Genomic DNA, 19,652 nt, shown 5'->3' with positions numbered 1-19,652 from the left:
ATGAAGTGAAAAATCATGTTTTATAACACAAATTTCCCACTGAATATCGGAAAAAACTTCTATTTTTAGCAGTGCTAGTCCAAGGATTATGATGAACTAACAAATAATTTGTCAGTTGCATAATTCGTGGTACTAAGTACTCTCCCACTGGCTAATATAAAAGACGGGGTCAACTCTAGAAATAGAAATCTCCTACTTGCATTTCTCTTAACAAGAAAAAGGGGTAATATCACGGTCATCTTCTCATCAACTTTTTTGTTTTTTTTCCTTCCCACTTTAAGCTTGGGTTATTATGCACCACAACTTTTACGGCTCGTACCAATATAAAATAGAAGCAATGTTAGAAGTGTGGGTTAGTGCAGCCACGAGTCTTTTGTGTGATTAGAGCGTGATGTTTTCAAATATTTTTTTTGATTTTCCATCCGGTGTTTGATATCCACATTGGAGCATGATTATATTCAGATTCGCCCCGCGTAACCCATTTATGGGGAAGCGCTCTCTACCAAGGATTTTTTCATAACTAGGGCTCGAACCCAAGACCTCTGATTAAGGGAGGAGCAACCCCATCCACTGCACCACATCCTTTGATGGTTTATGTTTCCAAATACAGTAATCCGGAGAATAGAATAATAATACGTAATTGTTTAAACTTAAAACGGAGAACAATTAGATTTGTACGTGATGCCAAAGATATGTGGTTAAATTCAATTTAAGATTAAATAGCGTGATATGTCAATAAAATGAACAGAGAAGCAGATATAACCAAATGTTAAATACGTATGGCCTCGGGTATAGAAACCGAGGTCGATACCCCTATGTTACAAGCTCTCACGAGGTATAATAAAAATGAACTTAAGAACAGATGGAAACTGATTTAATAAGATTCTTATGATTGTTGATGTAAACTATTTCTCTCCTTGCTATTGCCAACCCCTTTCATGAATGATAACCTCCTCTTTATATAGTAGAGGAGTTTCAACCCTAGTACAATTCTAAATAAAGCAAGTAAATCTGGTGACAGCTGTATTGCCGAGATCGACGCCGAAATATCCGGGTGAGGACGGATATTTCGATCTCCCGCTAATGGCAGTCCATCGCCTTATCCTGGCCCGAGCTCGAGGCCTCGTTCCCGGTGAGACGGTCGTATTGTGACTGAGCATAACCATGACAACGGGAAACCGAGCGGTCCTGTGTCCTCGGTTTTACCCGTATAAAAATAGTCCCCCCATTTCCCGAGGTACGATTGACGGCGGGGGGAACGGACCCCGAATTGGGCGGCGGCCGCCTCCAATTACCTAGGACGGGACCTTCAAGTCAAATCTCACTCTGCCCGATCTTTTGGGTCATTATTACTCAGCCGCTAATTCTTTTTGGGGAATCCTCCTTGTATCAGAATTCTTGATATGCTACAAGATCTCTTAAATCTCTTTCTATATAAAGCCCATGTCTTCTTTCTTTTCCATGCATCTGCACCTCTTCAAATCTCACTTTATTCCGCCTCAAAACCTACTGATATTCTTGCATTGAGCCCATAATACTCTTCGGATCTTCATTCTTCTTGTTCCAGGGTGAGAATACCTTTTGTTAAGGAGGACCTTCCACGATCATGGCTTATGTCTTTATTCTTGACTCGGGGTGAAGATCGGCCTTCATTCATGCCATCTATTTCGAGTCGCCGGCTCTAATAGGGAGTTAGAATCTATTGCTGCTGGTATTGTTCCGTCGGGTTTTATTTATACGTACGACTGTAAAGTCCTTCACCATCTTGACCCGGTGGAAGATTTTGAATCTTGCATCGGTGATAACGCCATTACTATGGTCAGAGAAGATTGCCATCTAGGCGCAGACATCGATCTTCTCCCCGTTGGGGAGGGTGTGAAAATAAATCATCATGTTGCCGGTTATTCGCTATTATACACTTATCCCTTCGCCATAGGGTTCACCCTCCATGTTCATAGAATAATCGAGGACTTCTGCCGTCGATATCAAATATGTATCGAGCAGATCGCCCCGCAAAGTTGGAGGCTCGTGTTCTGTATTGAGAAATTGGCCAATGTGGCCGAAGTTGCTTTTACCCTCGATTATTTGCTTCATTTATATATACCTCGGGTGATCCGAGGGGGAATTGTTCAGTTGCTTCCCAAGGGAAGTTGAAGCCTAATCGACCCTGAAGACGATTATGATCGAGGATGGCTTCATCGGTTTGTGATGATACGTACGGTTCAACTTCACCGTCCATCGTCTGTCGATTTTCCTGAAGTGTGGAACCCTTCACCGGATCCAGTTGAGCCTACGCTCGAAAGCGCTATTTTTGAATGGTGGGGCCGCTTCTCCCAAGCTTCTCCTAGCTTAGGCCGTTCTTGGAGAAGAATGGCACCTGAAGGGTGGAAAGGCAACGACCATGGTAACTCCTTAATCTGATCGTTTCGACCCCTTTTTCCCTGTATTATTATCTTAACTCAATACCTTTGGTTTTCAGGACTTCGGACGAGGAGGGCTTCCAAAGGAAAGTCGGTAGTCGAGGACGTAGTTCGAGGAAGAAGAACACCCGCTCCATCGAGGCCACCTAGACGCAGGGAGGCTAGAAGTTTTCCCATTGTGCATTCGGGGGTTGGATCTCGAGTTCGAACTCGCCATATTATGGGGACCCGTCGGGAAATGCCTTCGGGTGTAACTACACCAGCGATTGTGCTCGATGAAGAAGATTTACCGGGATTGGATATCCCCGGGTCGTCCACCTCTGGTGCAAGTCACGGGGACTTCTAATCTGTATCACCCGTCATTGCCGCATCCTGTGGATAGACTCGGAGATTTCATCCTCCGACTTGTTAGGTTGAGTAAGGGTATGATTGCCTTACTTTTGTTTTCCCATTACTGGTCGTAGAGTAGGGTTTCTTCTGCTTTTTCTGATGTACTGATGTATCCGGCATAGTCGAAATTTTATGAAATGGAAAAATCTTTAATGGAGTTTTGCAAATTGGTTGTTATTGGACTTTATTGAGCATTCCATGTGTATTGTTTGTACCCAAACCTTCGTATATGCTCTTGTTGCATCCGATCAGTAATCATTTATTCCATAATCCGAAAGAACCCGACATGCTTTGCTATCGGCCACTATAATCGAGCATCTTGTTATTAAACTCGGCCACGGCCGGTTCGAAACAACATCCTTTGCGAAATATTCGGAAGCTTTACTCGTTCATGGAAGTGTTCGTACGAGGTCCCGATCTAGGTCTCTTCGGAAGGTCGACCAATTTTAGCACGATCTGTTAGTCGAGCAAGCGCCCCGGTTCCTTTTCGCGACGCTTCTCATGATTAGATAGGATCAAGGTCACATCCGTCACATCCGTCTGACATCGACACGTGTCGAAGCCCCGTTGGCCCTGAAAACGGTTGCGGAAGGTAAAGCGTCTCGGTCCCACTCTATAAAAGCAAGTTTTCCCTTTCTTTTTTCACTTTCCGAATTTTACCAAAGGGAATTTTTACCTTCGTGTGCTCTGAATACTTTGATCTTCATACCTTCAAACCTCCATATCTTCATATCTTCTTCTTAATTTCCTGTTCAATCTTCAAACCTTCATTTTAAACCTTCTTATCTTCATCCTTTCAAAATGACGAGCAAATCTTCAAAGGCTAAGGTCGGTGAGACGTCTTCGGCTTCTAAACCAGAGCCACTGTTGACTGACTTTGTTCCTCAAGATAGTTCGACCATTCGGGACTTCAAAGTCGAGAAACCTTCTCAACAGGGGGATCGAGGTGTCGAAATATCAGCCTATCTGTGCACGATACCCCCGAATAAACTCGAACAAGTCAAGGAAAATTGTGGGTGGAAAGGTAAAGAGGTCATTATTCCCGACCAAGATGAAGCCATATCGACCTACGTGGAAGGGTACTTAAGTGTTTATACTTACCCTTTCACCTTCACCACACTCGACTCTGTGGTGGTCGATTTCTGCAAGCGGTACGAGATCACCCTCAACTAAATTCACCAGTTATTTTGGAGGATCGTTGTGCTCCTTCGTTATTTTGCTGCAAACGTGAACATTCCATTCACGGTGCACCACCTACTTTGACTATATAGCCCCCGTGTCTTCAGAGAGGGAATGATAAAACTTTCAAAACGAGCTGCAAAAGCGCCCTTCTCTGGTCTGGACGAAGATAGAGACCGAGGCCGGGCAAGGCGGTGTTTGTCCGAATCAGAACAGCGGATCTGATCCCCGTTGACAAATTACCGTTTCCCGAGAAATGGAACCCAAAACGTAAGTAACTTTATGTCGATACGATTCGGCCGCATGCCTGCACCGATACTGAACTTTTTATTTGTTCGTGTGTATACAACGCTTATCCGAACCCTTGGTGTGGTTTCTAACCTCGACCAGTGGATTGGGAAAATATGTTTCCAGCTTACTTATGCCGAACGTACCTGGAGGCGTTTATCCCGGTCCTGTTGGGAGGTCGGGGCCCATAGTAAGTCTTCGCCTTAGAGTGTCGTCCTTTCTACTCTGTGTAATATGCCACGTTAGTTAGGTAATGATTAGTCTTCTCTTTGCTTCACAGGTTTGTCAAAGGCCACCAGAATTCGGGGCCAGGAAACTGCCGAGACCTCAACTGACGAGCAGGATGTCGAAGCTCCCGGTCTGGGAGACCTAGTTGATACGAGAAAAAGAAAATCCTCCGAATCATCTCGAGCTCCTTCCCAGTCTAGGAAAAGATCGAAGGTCATTATTCGAGAAACCTCATCGGAGGATATCTCGTCCCATGCTTTGGACGCTGAGGTTGTTGGCCAATTATTGGACCATTCTGACGACGATGACCAGGCGTTGGGTGGGCATCGTCTTATTGACGAGCCCCTCGAGCATGATTTGACCGATTCTGTTGCAATCACTCCACTATTGGTGGAAAGCTCAAGTCGAATTTCGGTTGGGTCGAGTGGCATCTCGAGGTTGACGGACGCAGGGATCGTCGGGTTGAAAGTCGAGGCCTCCGATCACACTTCTACTCGAATCGGAAAACTGCCAGCCGCAGCCGCTGGATCGAAGGCAACTTCATCGGTATCAGGCTCTAAGGTACCTATTATTTCGCCTTTGTACGGTATTGGTTCCGTCCTTCCGATACAAGTCGCGTGACCTCATTTGAAACGATAATTTGCATACAGGATTCTCCGCCGCCATTGGTGGATATTCCTGCCGATGATGAAAAAGCCAAAGGCAAGGTGACCGAGCAAAGGGCGGCCGGTCATGGGGTTTATGAAATACCCGCTCCGGGTATGTCGGGTTTCGAGCATTTGCCCATCCCGATAGCCGACCGTTTCGGGGTTAATTCCGATTCCAGTTTGGAGAAATCGTTTCCTGCCCCTAGTATCGACCCGAATCGGAAGAGGCTAATCACTTTTAAGGTGCCGGCCGATATGAACATGTTATCGGGTCCTGTTGGGGTGTCCAGCTATTTGTACCCTCTGGTGTCCCAAGAGGACCGTAAGAAAATGGCCGAAGTCAGCGAATCGTGCCTTTTCAACGAGGCTCAGCATGCATTGAATCGGGTAAGTCTCGTCCTTATGTTCTTTTTACTTAGCTTTTAATTTCATGCCTCATTTTAATAACCGTTTGTTTTTCTCCTTATAGGCCTCCGTGCTTCACCATGCAAGCTTCGACCGGCTTAGGCACGAAGTGGGCCGACTCAAGGAGGAGCTCAAAAATAAGAGTCAGGAGGTGGACGAGCTCATGAATCTATATGAGAAGAAGTTGCAATATATCTCGTCTCTCCCTGATCTTTCTATCCTTAAATCGGATTTAGCAGCGGCTCGAAACGAAGCTGCCGAGGCCAAACGGGAACGTGACCAGTTGGCAGAGAAGGTAAAGGCTTTCGAAGTTTACAATAAATCTTTAATAGTCGATGCTAATGCCCTTGCTTCTCAGGCTTGATCTTATGTTAGCCAGATTGATCAACTCCGGGCAGAGCTTGATGGGATCAAGCCTGAGTTTGATGCCCTCCACGAAATGACCATCGGTGCTGTGGCCGAACGTGATGTCCTCCGGGAGCAACTTCGGGCATCGGTGGAACAAATGAATGGCCTTAGCTCATCACTTGTTGCGGCCGAAGTGGAACGGGATCGATTGAAATGGGTTATCACCGATCTGCAAACTGAGCATGGACAGGCTCTTGACCAGATCTCGGGTTACGACGACATGTTAGAGCAGTACAAGGCCGATGTGACTGCTGCCGAAAAGGCCAGTAATCTTAGAGCTGAGTACGAGCGGTGCTTGTCTCGAAGGAAGACCCTTGAAGAAGTTCAAGCCACTGGTGCAGATTTATCAGATCTGATCGAGGATGCCAAGAAACTTGAAGCGGAAGCAAAGGCTGCGTTCGACCCTGAGGATTTGTATATCGTCCTCGAGTCAGCCGATGAAGAGGCCGAGGGGTCAGATGAAGATTAGGTTCGGGACCTTGTGTCCATTCTTTTGTTTTTATACCTTTGTTTTGAGGCTATCATTCCGAGCCTTTGTAAATCTACTTTATGTATGTATGAATCAAAACTTGTATTTGATATTTGCAAAGTACCCCTCGGTTCAGTGTTTTGTTCGGTTTATGCCTTCATTATAATTTGCCATATTATTTCGGCCAGGATAAAATTCAAATGGTAACGGCCCATGATTGGGTTTTAGTCCGTGTTGTCGTTAGTCGTTGCTTTATTCATAATTTGCAAGAAAGACCCGATCATGACAATTTTGTGTTTTTAGACCGTGGTCTTTAACCGTTTTAGGTCGCAACTTTCGAGCTTGCATATATTTTTTTAGACCGTAGTCTTTTAACTGTTTACGCCATAGTTTAGACCGTAGTCTTTAACTGTTATGCCATAGTTTTTCGGTAATTAGCAACATCGGATCCTTTTGATCGAAGTAAATTTTTTATTGAAAAAACCGGCCAGAGATGCATTCGCAATTGTTGCCACGGCAAGAACAAACTAAGTGGACACGATTCAATCCATCGTTTGGTCCTTACATCTGATCCTATCGTTCAGGCCTTGGCTTTTACATAGTTATCACTTAACCCATGGTATAATAATCCCCTAGTATTCGAGTCCGATGTATGAGGGCTCGGGTACTATTAGCTCGGTATGTGCAGTCCCCGGTCTCTGGTCTTTGATCGATATGCTCTACATGTGTAGCACGCTGTTCGGCGCTGCCTCATTAAAAACCTTACCGAAAACCCACTTCGGGACAAAACGGTCGAAGGGAAAAAGAGTGCTTCAGTCCTAAGTCCATGACTTTTGAGTATCCGCTGTGCTGTTTCGTTGTCCCTCGGGATGTATCCCTGCATGGTTAGATCGAGAGAGAAGAACGCAAAAGAAAAGTTATTCGTACCTTTAACAGTAATATCGTTTTAGGTGTGCCACATTCCAGTCGTTTTTCAGCTGTTGTGCGTCTTTATTCTCAAGCTGATAAGAACCCTTTCCGGTTATTCCAATGACTCGATACGGTCCTTCCCAATTCGGGGCTAGTTTCCCTTCATGAGGGTTCTTCGTATGAAGTATGACCTTCCTTAGTACCAAGTCCCCAATTTGAAAATGTCTGAGGTTGGTCCTCCGATTATAATACCTTTGCATCCTCTGTTTTTGTGCGGCTATCCGGATGTGAGCAACTTCCCTTCTTTCGTCCACGAGATCCAGATTGACGGACATTGCTTCGTGGTTTGAGTTTTCAGTGGTATAACGGAATCTTAAGCTTGGCTCACCAACCTCGACGGGTATCAGGGCCTCGGCTCCGTATACAAGGGAAAATGAGGTCTCTCCGGTACTTGATCTTACCGTTGTGCGGTAGGCCCATAAAACCTCGGGCAGAACCTCCTTCCATCGGTGCTTAGAACCAGCCAGTCTCTTCTTTAAATTCTACAATATGGTTTTATTGGTAGACTCGGCCTGACCATTCGGGCTCGGATGATACGGGGTTGATAAGATTTTCTTGATTTTGTATTCTTCAAAAAATTTGCTAACCTTGCTACCTATGAACTGCTTCCCGTTGTCACACGCGATCTCCGCTAGTACCCCGAATCGACAGATTATATGGTCGTAAATGAAATCCATGACCTCTTTTTCCCTGACTTTCTCGAGTGCCTGTGCTTCAACCCATTTAGAGAAATAATTAGTCATAAGTAAAATAAATTGCGTCTTACCTGGGGCCCATGGCAAAGGTCCCACTATATCCGTGCCCCATTTCATGAATGACCATGGGGAGAGGACCGGATGGAGCTCTTCCCCGGGTTGATGTATTGACGGGGCGTGCCTTTGGCATTCGTTACATTTTCGAACGAAGGTTTTGGCGTCTTCCTCCATCTCGTTCCAGTAGTATCCTGCTCTGATCAGTTTATGGACCAATGAATCAGCTCCTGAATGGTTTCCACAAGTGCCCTCGTGAACTTCCCTCAGAACATAGTCGGTATCTCCTGGTCCTAGACATCTCGCTAAGGGGCCGTGGAATGACCTTTGGTATAACTGGCTATCGACCAAACAAAATCTAGCTGCCTTGGTTCGGAAGGCCCTTGATTCCTTGGCATCGGATGGTAGCTTTCCTGTTTGGAGATAGTCTATGTGTTTGTTTCTTCAATCCCAAGTGAGGCTGGTCGAGTTTATTTCGGCGTGGCCGGTCTCTATGACTGATTTTGTCAACTGGACCAGAGCTCTCGAATTGAATCCATCTGATTCTACCGAGGATCCCAGATTTGTCAGGGCATCCGCCTCATTATTATGATCCCGGGGTACGTGTTCCAACGTCCACTCCTTGAACCGGCGAAGGATAACCTGCAATTTTTCCTGATATCTCCGCATTCGATCATCCTTGATTTCGAAGGTTCCGTTCGTTTGGTTGACTATCAGGAGAGAATCGCATTTAGCCTCGATGATCTCGGCTCCCAAGCTTTTAGCCAGTTCTAAACCTGCAATCATAGCCTCATATTCGGCTTCGTTGTTAGTTAAATCAGCAGACCTAATAGATTGTCATATTATGTCACCTGAGGGAGGTTTGAGAACGATCCCTAACCCGGACCCTTTCACATTAGACGCACCATCCGTGTAAAAGGTCCAAACTCCCGTGCTAGTCCCCGAGGTAAGAAGCATCTCTTTGTCGACCTCGGGGATCATGGCCGGTGCAAAATCGGCCACGAAATCCGCCAATATTTGGGATTTGATGGCAGTTCGGGGTTTGTATTCAATATCATACCCGCTAATCTCCACAGCCCACTTTGCTAGTCGGCCGAGAGTTCGGGTTTATGCGTAGACGTTCATAAGCAGGGGTACGACGTTACAACGCATATGGGGTGACACTGAAAGTAAGGTTTTAATTTTCTAGATGCACTTAATAAAGCCAAAGCGAGTTTTTCCAGATGTGGGTACCTGGTTTCGGCATCACCGAAGGTTCTACTTACATAGTAAATTGGGTATTGCGTACCTTTCTCCTCTCGAACCAGGACACCGCTCATCGCTATCTCGAACACCGCCAGGTATAGATATAACTGCTCGTTCGCTTTTGGTGTGTGGAGTAGAGGTGGACTTGACAAGTATCTTTTGAGTTCTGCCAAGGCCGTCTGACATTCGGGGGTCCATGCAAAGTCGGTCTTTTTCTTGAGCAACGAGAAGAAACGGTGACTCTTATCCGAGGATCTGGAGATGAATCGGCTCAGGGCAGCTATCCGTCCCGTTAATCTCTGTACCCCTTTAATGTCGTTTATCACGGTGATATCTTCGATTGCTTTTATCTTATCCGGGTTGATTTCGATTCCCCGATTTGATACCATGAATCCGAGAAACTTGCCCGATCCGACCCCGAAGGCACATTTTTTCGGGTTCAGCTTCATGTTGTACTTTCTCAATATCTCGAAAGTTTTCGCAAAATTTCAATTGGTCCTCTCGCTCGCGAGGACTTAACGACTATGTCATCTATATAAACTTCCATGGATCTCCTATTTGGTGTTCAAACATTCGGTTAACTAAACGCCGATGTGTGGTGCACCGGCATTTTTTAAGCCGAAAGGCATTACATTATAACAATATGTGCCAAACCTAGTTATAAAGGAGGTTTTTTCTCGATCTTCCGGGTCTATTTGTATTTGGTTGTACTCGGAATACGCATCGAGGAAACTCAGCGTGTCGTGACCCACGGTAGCGTCGATCATGCGATCGATGGGAATCCTTCGGGCATGCTTTGTTTAAATCTTTATAATCTACGCATATTCTAAACTTATTCCCCTTTTTAGGTACTACTACAACATTAGCTAACCAATCTGGGTATTTTACCTCTCGAATGGACCCTATATTAAGGAGCTTGGTTACCTCGTCCTTGACGAATGTATGTTTCACCTCGGGTTGTGGCCTTCGCTTTTGTTTGACCGAGGGAAAACTTGGATCCAAGCTCAACTTGTGTGTTGTCACGTCCGGTGGAATACTTATCATGTCTAAATGGGACCAAAGCAAAGCAATGCGAGTTAATTTTAAGAAACTCAATAAATTCTTTGAACCCTCGAGGGTTAACCCCGTGCCCAGGTATACCTTCCTTTCTGATAGATGGACGAACAGTGTGACTTGCTTGAGTTCTTTAACGGTGGAATTAGTGGCGTCAGAATCATCGGGCACCACAAAGGTTCTCGGTATTCCGAATTTTAACTCTTCGTCTAGCGTGTCGCCGTTCCGATCTTCCGAAGATTTCGGGATCAGGATCTGTGATTGCTATTTGGCATTCTTCCCTCCACTCCGATCTGGCGCCTTTATATTCTTAACAGATTCTTCAACCGCGAACATTTCTTTTACGGCCTGCTGTTCACCACAGACGGTTTTAATACCTTCTGGAGTCGGGAATTTCAATACCTGATGCATAGTCGAGGGAACCGCTCTTACGAGGTGAATCCACGGTCTGCCCAGCAATGCATTGTATCCCATATCGCCTTCGGTCACATAAAATTTCGTCTGCTGCGTTGTTCCTGCCATACTGATCGGTATAGTGATCTCACCCTTTGTCGTTTCGCATGCCATGTTGAATTCATTGAGGACCCGTATAGCCGGCATGATCTGATCTAGTAGTCCCAGTTGTTCGATGACTCTCCATCGGATGATATTAGCCGAGCTACCTAGATCAATTAGCACACGTTTAATTCTAAACTTATTGACAAGGACAGATATTACCAGTGCGTCATTATGCGGTTGGGTGATGCCTTCCATGTCCTCGTCATCGAACGTGATGGGGCCATCGGGGTCACCGTTTCGGATACGCTTTTCCCTCGTTATGAAAATTTTCGTGCGCTTCATAAGGTCCAACGATGGGAATGTCGGTTCCTCCCATGATCATGTGTATCACCTGCTGGGGCTCTTCCGGCCTATCCTGCTTGTTGGAATCCAGGTTTTTAAAATGGATTTTCACTCGTTCACTTAGGAATTCTCGAAGATGCCCCAAATTAAACAGAAGGGCGACCTCCCCTCTCAGCTGTCGACAATCCTCGATTCGATGGCCGTGCGTATGATGATACTTACAAATAAGACTTTTATCCCGCTTCTCCGGGTCGGATTAGATTGGCCTCGGATGCCTTGTTTCTTTGTTTCGATAACTACCGCTCGCTAAGGTTGCTACATCGCAAAAGTTGTACTCGGATAATCTCGGGAGTTTCTCTGTTTCCTGGAGCTCTATTGACAACATTTCTATTTACCAAACCACAGTTATTTTGGCCTCGATCATTCCTCCGATCGTTTCTCCTATCATTTTTGCCCGATTCGCTATTACGCCCGTTCCCCCTTCGATCGAGCGGGTAAGGCTGGTATCTATCATGTGACGATCTGGAATCTCGATCTATCACTCTTCTTGATCGATCACCTCCTTTACTGGAATGCCATGATACTGAAGCGGCCCTCAGAATCTTATCATCTTCGACCTTGATCTTCGACTGATACCTGTTGTGGACATCAGCCCAGGCGATTGCCGGGTATTCTATCAAGTTTTGTTTTAGTTTCATAGATGTGATCGAGCTTCTCGAGCCGAGCCCTTGGGTGAAAGCCTCGAACGGCCCAATCATCGATGGGGGGTAAGTCCATGCACTCCATTTGAAATCGAGCCACAAACTCACGCGCGAGGTCTCGTCATCTCACTGCTTAACGTTGAACAAGTCCGATTTTCGAGTTTTGACCTTGATGGCCCCGGCATGGGCCTTAACGAAAGCATCAGCGAGCATGGCAAATGAATCAATTGAGTGTTCGGGCAAGTTATGATACCAAATCATAGCCTCCTTCGACAGAGTTTCCCCGAATTTGTTAAGTAGCACCGATTTCCTTTCGTCATCGGCGAGGTCGTTGCCATAATAGCGCGTACGTATACGTAAATACATACTCATTTTCGTTGTCCCATTATACTTCGGGATATCGGGCATGCGAAGTCACTTGGGGATTTTCATCGGTGCCGCACTAGGTGGAAACAACATTTGTACAAACTTTTTCGAATCCGGTCCCTTCAACATTGGCGGAGCCCCCGGGATCCGATCGATCCTCAAATTGTAGTTCTCTACCTTTTTATCGTTCGCCTCTATCTTCCTTTGACCGGATTCGACCCGTTTGGTCAATTCTTCGAGCATTCTTATCAATTCAGTACTTTGTCCGGGGTGGTTCTCGTTACCCCGTGAGGCATGTCTCTCCTCCGTATCCTGGGTCTGTTCTGATGGGCAACATCGGGTGTCTGACCCTGATTTTGCAATTGCGTTATGATCTCTTGCTGAGCCTGTAACTGAGCCATGGCCATGTCTAACTGGTTTTGGAGCTGTTGCAGCATGACCCCGTTATTCTCACCTGCCACGCAGACGTTTCCCACCGATGATCCGACTTGAATAGATTAACTAGGGCGCGATTGTTGTTTGGTACGTCCGTCGTCATGCTCAGCGATGGCTTGGTTCCACTTCGGGAAGACGAGAATGGGAATCCGACATTTTCGGTATACCTGAAATCAAACCCTAAAGAATAAGTGTAAAATATTGAGTGTGACCAGAATGTTGTATTGAACCGCCACTACTATCTAAGGCCCCACGGTGGGCGCCAAACTGTTTAACCTTAAAACGGAGAACAATTAGATTTGTACGTGATGCCAAAGATATGTGGCTAAATTCAATTTAAGATTAAATAGCGTGATATGTCAATAAAATGAACAAGAGAAGCGTATCTCAACTAAATGTTAAATACGTATGGCCTCGTATAGAAACCGAGGTCGATACCCCTATGTTACAAGCCTCACGAGGTATAATAAAAATGAACTTAAGAACAGATGGAAACTGATTTAATAAGATTCGTATGATTGTTGATGTAAACTATTTCTCTCCTTGCTATTGCCAACCCCTTTCATGAATGATAACCTCCTCTTTATATAGTAGAGGAGTTTCAACCCTAGTACAATTCTAAATAAAGCAAGTAAATCTCTGGTCACCAATTTGTATTGCCAAGATCGACGCCAAAATATCCGGGTGAGGACGGATATTTCGGTCTCCCACTAATGGCAGTCCATCGCCCTTCCTTTATCGCCTTTTCCTAGCCCGAGCTCGAGGCCTCGTTCCCGGTGAGACGGTCGTATTGTGACCGAGCATAACCATGACAACGGGAAACCGAGCGTGCCTGTGTCCTCGGTTTTACCCGTATACAGTAATAATGAATTAAATTAAATTGCTAAATCAATTATTCTTTGTATTGAATGTGTTTAGTGGCTGATGGAGCTTTTGAGCTCCGCGTTCAATTGTACGCAATATTTTTGACATGAAACATAAATATATAATTGAAAATTTATAAAATATAACGATTATTATATTTTATTGTATTTTGACCTGATAGTTTCAAAAGTATAATGAATTCGTGTGTTAAAAACTTTAAAAGTTGAACTCATGAAATTTATATTGTTTGTGTACCTTTTGATGGAAAAATGTTTTGATGGAAATCTGTTGCATATTCTTGGGGCAAAGTAGGCTAATCATCCAGACAAAAAAGTAGGAAAATCATATGGGAGAAGTGCACAAATAGCTAATTTTTAGGGCTCCTTGCCTTCTAGAGGGACCCCTATTCCCGGCCATGAGAACTTCTCACTTTTTTCCGTAATTTTATTTTTCAGTTTATTAGAAAAACAATCTTTGATCATGAAAATTTCAAATACAATTTCAAGTTATATTTGAAATTTGAAAAATACCTAAATTTTTTTTTCACTTTTTCCACTTTCAATACTCCTCTTTTGAATTATTAATAAAATTCCAAAATTTTGATTTAAAAAAAAAAAAATTCACTACATACATTCAAACAACTAAATAATTTTTACAAAAACTATCACCAAACACAACTCCATCTTCAGCTCCAACTTCAAAATTCAAAAGAAAGTTAAAATATTTGGTTTTCATGGCGAAACACTACTTATATATACAGAGAATGTAATGACGTATCACAAGAGTATCTTCTTATACAAAAAATACGACAATGTTCACTTCCGACTTTGGTGAATTGCATAACATAAATTTTCTGCAACGATAAAAACGAAGTAATAATAAATTACTATTATATATAAGTGCCAAAGTAATGATTTTGTCGTCCTTAGTCAAATTCTAACTATTTGGTTGTGAAGTTTGCTAACCAAAATGATTTGTTTTTCCACATATGCCCTTACATTTGCTATTTCTTACTTTGCAGACCAAAGTGTCTTTCCAGTAAATTGAAATACTTCCAAACCCTTTTTACATAGCCCTTTAGATCAACTTTTTGCAGGTTAAGTAGGACTATACTTTTTTGTATGTTTTATTTTTATCCCTACTTTATTCCTTTATTACTTAAAGTTGTCACATTTAATTTGGTAAATACAGTAAACTTTGAGCCTCTTTAAAATGTTTAAAAAGTTATGAATAGTGATGATGTCATATAACATAAACACCTATGCACAAAGATAATAAAAAATTACTACTATATAAGGGAGAATACCCCTTTTTTGTAGTCCGCATATCATTTGCTATTGTAAGTTATTATTCGTCCGATTGAACGTAAAGTTTTGTTTGTTTTATTTTCTCCGGTAATTTTATGTAGCGCGTGCTTGCAAACATAAGTAATAAAAAAGTTTTCACTTAGGATAGGATTAAATTTTGTATCAAAAAAAAAAAATAAACACAAATAACTTATATCATTGTTAAATATTTTAAAAACGTATGAAAAATGTATATTATAGTCCTTCCATCTCTATCAAAAACTGAATTCCAAAGTATGGCTTAACTCATCTAATTTTACATGCACACACTTTTAAGATTAAATTCACCTAATAAATGACTATATTAAAAGAGGAACTATAAACATTTCGTTTTCATATATATATATATATATATATATATATATATATATATATATATATATATATATATTGAAAATATTTGGAACAAACTTTAGTTAAAGAAAATATAATTTGATCTCCAAATAGTAATAACACTAAAAAATTGTAAAACAAAAAATATTTTTCACACATATTTTAGTATTAAAATATTTTGAACAATACGGGATAGTCAATATTTTATATTATTTAGGATTAAATATTTAAGTTTAACATGAAAATGTTATTACAATGTACATTCCATAAAAAGAGTTCATTAAATTAAAAAAAATAAGGAAAAAACATTAAGTATTTTTAAACATGCATTTCTTGAAAAGAAAGAAAGCTTGAAGTGAGAACAATTTAATTTCATTCACTTTTCAGTACTTTTTGTGTGGTTTAGTTTGAAAGAACACCTACAAAAATATCTTGTAATACCAAGGCTTTTAATTATTTATATTTTTATAAGTTAACTTTAATAATTATCGTACAACAATATGCATTAAATACTTTTTACATTAATTGAATATTGTAATGTTTTTTTTGCAAAAATTGAATCAGCTAATATGCGTTCAATTCAGAGATATAAGGAAATTTAATTTAACATATGAAAAACTCAAAAATTCAAGTAAAAAGGAAATTAGAAAAAAAAATTCATTTGTTTGATTTTTTATTTTTAAAATTTAATATATAAACCAAGAAAAATATTTTACTTTAACTTTCGGATACCTTTTTGTACTATAATATTTTAGAATTCTTTAGAAAGTGTCAAATTGATATTACATAAACAAGAAGTAAGAGCTAAAAAAAAGTTTAAAATATATCTAAAAAATTAATTTTTAACATCGGTTTGGGCCCGGACTTAGCACGGGCCAAATGACACTAGTATATAGTAATATTTAAATTGTTCTCAAAGCATATATGATATATAAAGAATCTTTAATGTTAGACAATTCCTGTACTTGTCTTGATGAAAGAAATATTATTTTGTATTAGATTGAAATGATCGAACATGAATACAAAGGATCTATTTGGCCCAGTTAGTTAGAAATTAAAACATAATTAGTTGATCGATAAAATAAACTATTATAGTGAAGGCAATGAGTGCGCATCACCTACAAGTTATATTTGCTACTGTGGCTGGAATAATAAATGGTGGTTTACTCTCTAATGATTAATTTTATTTTATAGGTAGAAGTTAGAAAAACCGTGGACAATCTAAATTAATCTACCCTTCTCTACTAAATAAATAAAAATTCTCAAGAAAAATGAGAATTTTGCCTTTCTCAACAAATATCATCTCCTTTATTATTTTGAGTAATGAATAACTCGTTTTTCTAAACTCTTTGGGTTCTTGAATTCCTATATACTAGTAAAGACACCATTTTCACAATAAAGTTTTGCCCTTAAAAAAAAAAAAAAAAACTAATTTGCATGTAAGACTCTTTTCTCTAAAATAATACGTATACATACAAATATATTTGAATATTTCGTTTTTGTAAAATAAAGTATGACTCGAATGTTTAATTAGTAGGCAATTGGAATGGGATGGAGCAACTAACAAGAAGCAAATATCAACATCAATTAACAAACATATGATAAAATTCTAGTGAAGTGAACGCCAAGATATGAATTACCAAATGATCAATTTCTAGTGCTCTTTTAGGTACTGCAAATAATTATACTATCAATTACTAACAAACATCATATTTTTCATGTCATATATAGGTCCAAAAAACATACCATTAAATGATAAGACAAGATTTCATCATCAACTTAATTGATTAAAATCTTCTTTCTGAGTAAGAAAAAATGGAAAGAGAAGGAGTGGTGGTACGGGGACGAGTAGAGATCGATACGAGGCAGCCTTTTGGGTCAGTGAAGGAGGCAGTCATGTTGTTTGGAGAAAAATTTTTGGCCAGAGAAATTTATGCCAAGCAACTTAAACAGGTTCTCTCTTTGTTTATGTTTTGTCTTTGTTAAATCTCGTGCCCAATCAAATAACATGATTTTGAAGTTATCCATCAATCAATCGTCTTCACCAATCCCAAATTAGTGCGGATCATATTAGTTGTTTAAACAAAGTAAGAGTTGAATCTATGTCCGCAACCATTGATTCAACGCAACAAACAGAAGGCAGTTTTGTCGTTGTACTTTAACTCCAAAAACATTTTCATTACAAACTGAGTCATGACATGAAAAAATTATCTATGAGACCAAATGATTACTAAAATGATTTTAGAGTTATATGAGGAATATTGCATGGAGCGACATAGTTAATAAAGATTCATATGGCCGATCTCAACTTGCTAGTGATTGGCCAGTAGTAATTGTATAAAGAATACTACGCAAGGCAACATAAACCTACATGGAAGAAAACAACATTTGCTATTGAAATTGAAACAAAAAGAAGAAGGTAAGGTTAGGAACAACCAGCGGTGTCAAATGGACGATTAGGCTGAATTTAGGAAGGTCAAAATGGATGTTTCATTAAATGAGTGGGTCATTACTTGGGCCGAAATGAGCTATGAAACGGGTCATAACCCATCCCTCTCAATTCTTACTAAGTTTTAATTTCTGTATTTTTTTTTTTAATAATTTGCTTGGGTACCTGATACTTTCTTTACTTTATTATGGTTGTATATAAAAATCAAATAAAGCAACTCTTTTTAAAAATATTTTGACAAGATTTCTCATGGGTCTATTTGGGCTACATATCGACTTAGATTTTAGATGGGTTGAATCGAGCGGGTCAAGATGAGCCGAGCTAGTAAATGGGCAAGTCAGGGGGTCATGTTTTCATAGTCTAATTTTGCCATCTTTTCATAGTCTAATTTTGCCATCTCTAAAACCAACTGCTTACCCTCAACTCTAATTTATGTGTGCGTGCTTAATTATTTCGTCTCTCTCAGGTGCAAAGCAAGGCAAGTGGTGAACAAAACCAACAAAACCAGTCTAAAATAGAATCACCAGTGACAGTTGAGCTTGAGGAGACAAAGCAAAACCTTCAAAAATCTAAAGAAGAAGGAACATTCATGGCACACTGCCTTCAATCTCTAAAAGAAGAACTAGAACTGACAAAAAGAGAAATACAACAGTTGAAGACAAGAGATCTAAAGCAGAAAAAAGTATCGTTATCGGATAATCCTGAGATTGAAGAGCTCAAATTCATCGAGAAACCATCGTCCAAAGTTGAATTGAGAAAACAATTTCAAGATTATGACGAGATAGAGTTCAAGACGAATAGGTCTGTTAAATTTGCTAGTACCCCTTTACTAACAAGAATCATTGTCAGCAAGGATCATTTAAAGAAAGAATCAGAGATTAGTCCTTCGCAACTTAAGAAGAAAATGAAGAGGAAAATGATGCCTTTAATCCCTTTTATTAGTGGATTGTTTTCCAAGAAGAAGGGAATTCAAGAACACCAATGTTCATGAAAGTCATGTTAAGTTTGAATTTTGATGGCCCTTCAGAGTAAGGATAACGGTAGAGGTCTCAAGAGAGGATTTTTACCATTGAATAATTGGCTGCTACTCAAATAAGTTCTGTTTACCAGGGAATGTTTGTTGGTTTATTAATCCAGAGAGTGCATGCAAATTAGTTCGACATTCTTTAGATATGCAAAATACTACAGATGGAAGATGTATATATGTGAATGAGAAGATTATGAGCATATTCTTGTTCATTTGTTTCGTATTAGATTTGTTGATTTACTCTGGCATAGTACATGAATAAACTATCACTTTCAGATATCATCAGCTGGAGAGAGAAGAGCACCCATACATAAAAATTAATCTACTAAAAAATGGTCTCTTATGATTGAGGATATGTTCAAAATAGTTTCTAAAATATACTTCGGAGCAGTTGGGTCTTTTAAGTTTACCAGGAGTGTGCACTTTTGATCTCTGTCAAATATTTAACAATTCTAGAAGTTGGGTTTAACGAGAATTGTGAAACAAAAAATTATTTAACTCAAAACACCAGGAAAGTCCCGCCAAATCTCGAACTACAATAACAAAAACTACATGAGACACCAGAACTAGACCGATAATACAAGAAATTGCTACTCAAAAAACGCTTCCATACACCAAAATAGACCATAAATATTAAAAAATTGGAATAACTGCACCTCCAAATGTTAGTTATCACTAAATCTTTTACTTTTCACAATTCCCATTAAGTCTACCAACCAGAATTTGTTAAATATATGATGCAGACCAAAAGTGTTCACTTCTCGTAAACATTAAGGACCAAAACTGTTTAGGGGTATATTTAAAGGACTTTTTCAAATCATCCCCAAATAAAAAGGACCAA

General features: G+C 40.6%; 2 protein-coding genes across 2 annotated transcripts; one reads left to right on the top strand and one right to left on the bottom strand.

Moving 5' to 3' along the window:
• Window positions 1–10,714: 10,714 nt before the first annotated feature.
• On the bottom strand, window positions 10,715–11,203 carry LOC132038169 (uncharacterized). The gene has a single exon (XM_059428884.1). It carries the CDS (start codon window positions 11,201–11,203, stop codon window positions 10,715–10,717), a length of 489 nt encoding a protein of 162 aa, XP_059284867.1.
• Window positions 11,204–17,009: 5,806 nt separating this feature from the next.
• On the top strand, window positions 17,010–19,102 carry LOC132036096 (WEB family protein At2g17940-like). The gene is made up of 2 exons (XM_059426328.1): window positions 17,010–17,288; window positions 18,251–19,102. Exons 1-2 carry the CDS (start codon window positions 17,151–17,153, stop codon window positions 18,773–18,775), a joined length of 663 nt encoding a protein of 220 aa, XP_059282311.1. The 5' UTR covers window positions 17,010–17,150; the 3' UTR covers window positions 18,776–19,102.
• The last annotated feature ends 550 nt before the right edge of the window (window positions 19,103–19,652 follow it).

Source organism: Lycium ferocissimum, chromosome 11 (assembly GCF_029784015.1).
Source record: "Lycium ferocissimum isolate CSIRO_LF1 chromosome 11, AGI_CSIRO_Lferr_CH_V1, whole genome shotgun sequence".
Classification (NCBI taxonomy): Eukaryota; Viridiplantae; Streptophyta; class Magnoliopsida; order Solanales; family Solanaceae; genus Lycium; species Lycium ferocissimum.
This window is presented reverse-complemented; position numbering and strand designations above follow the sequence as displayed.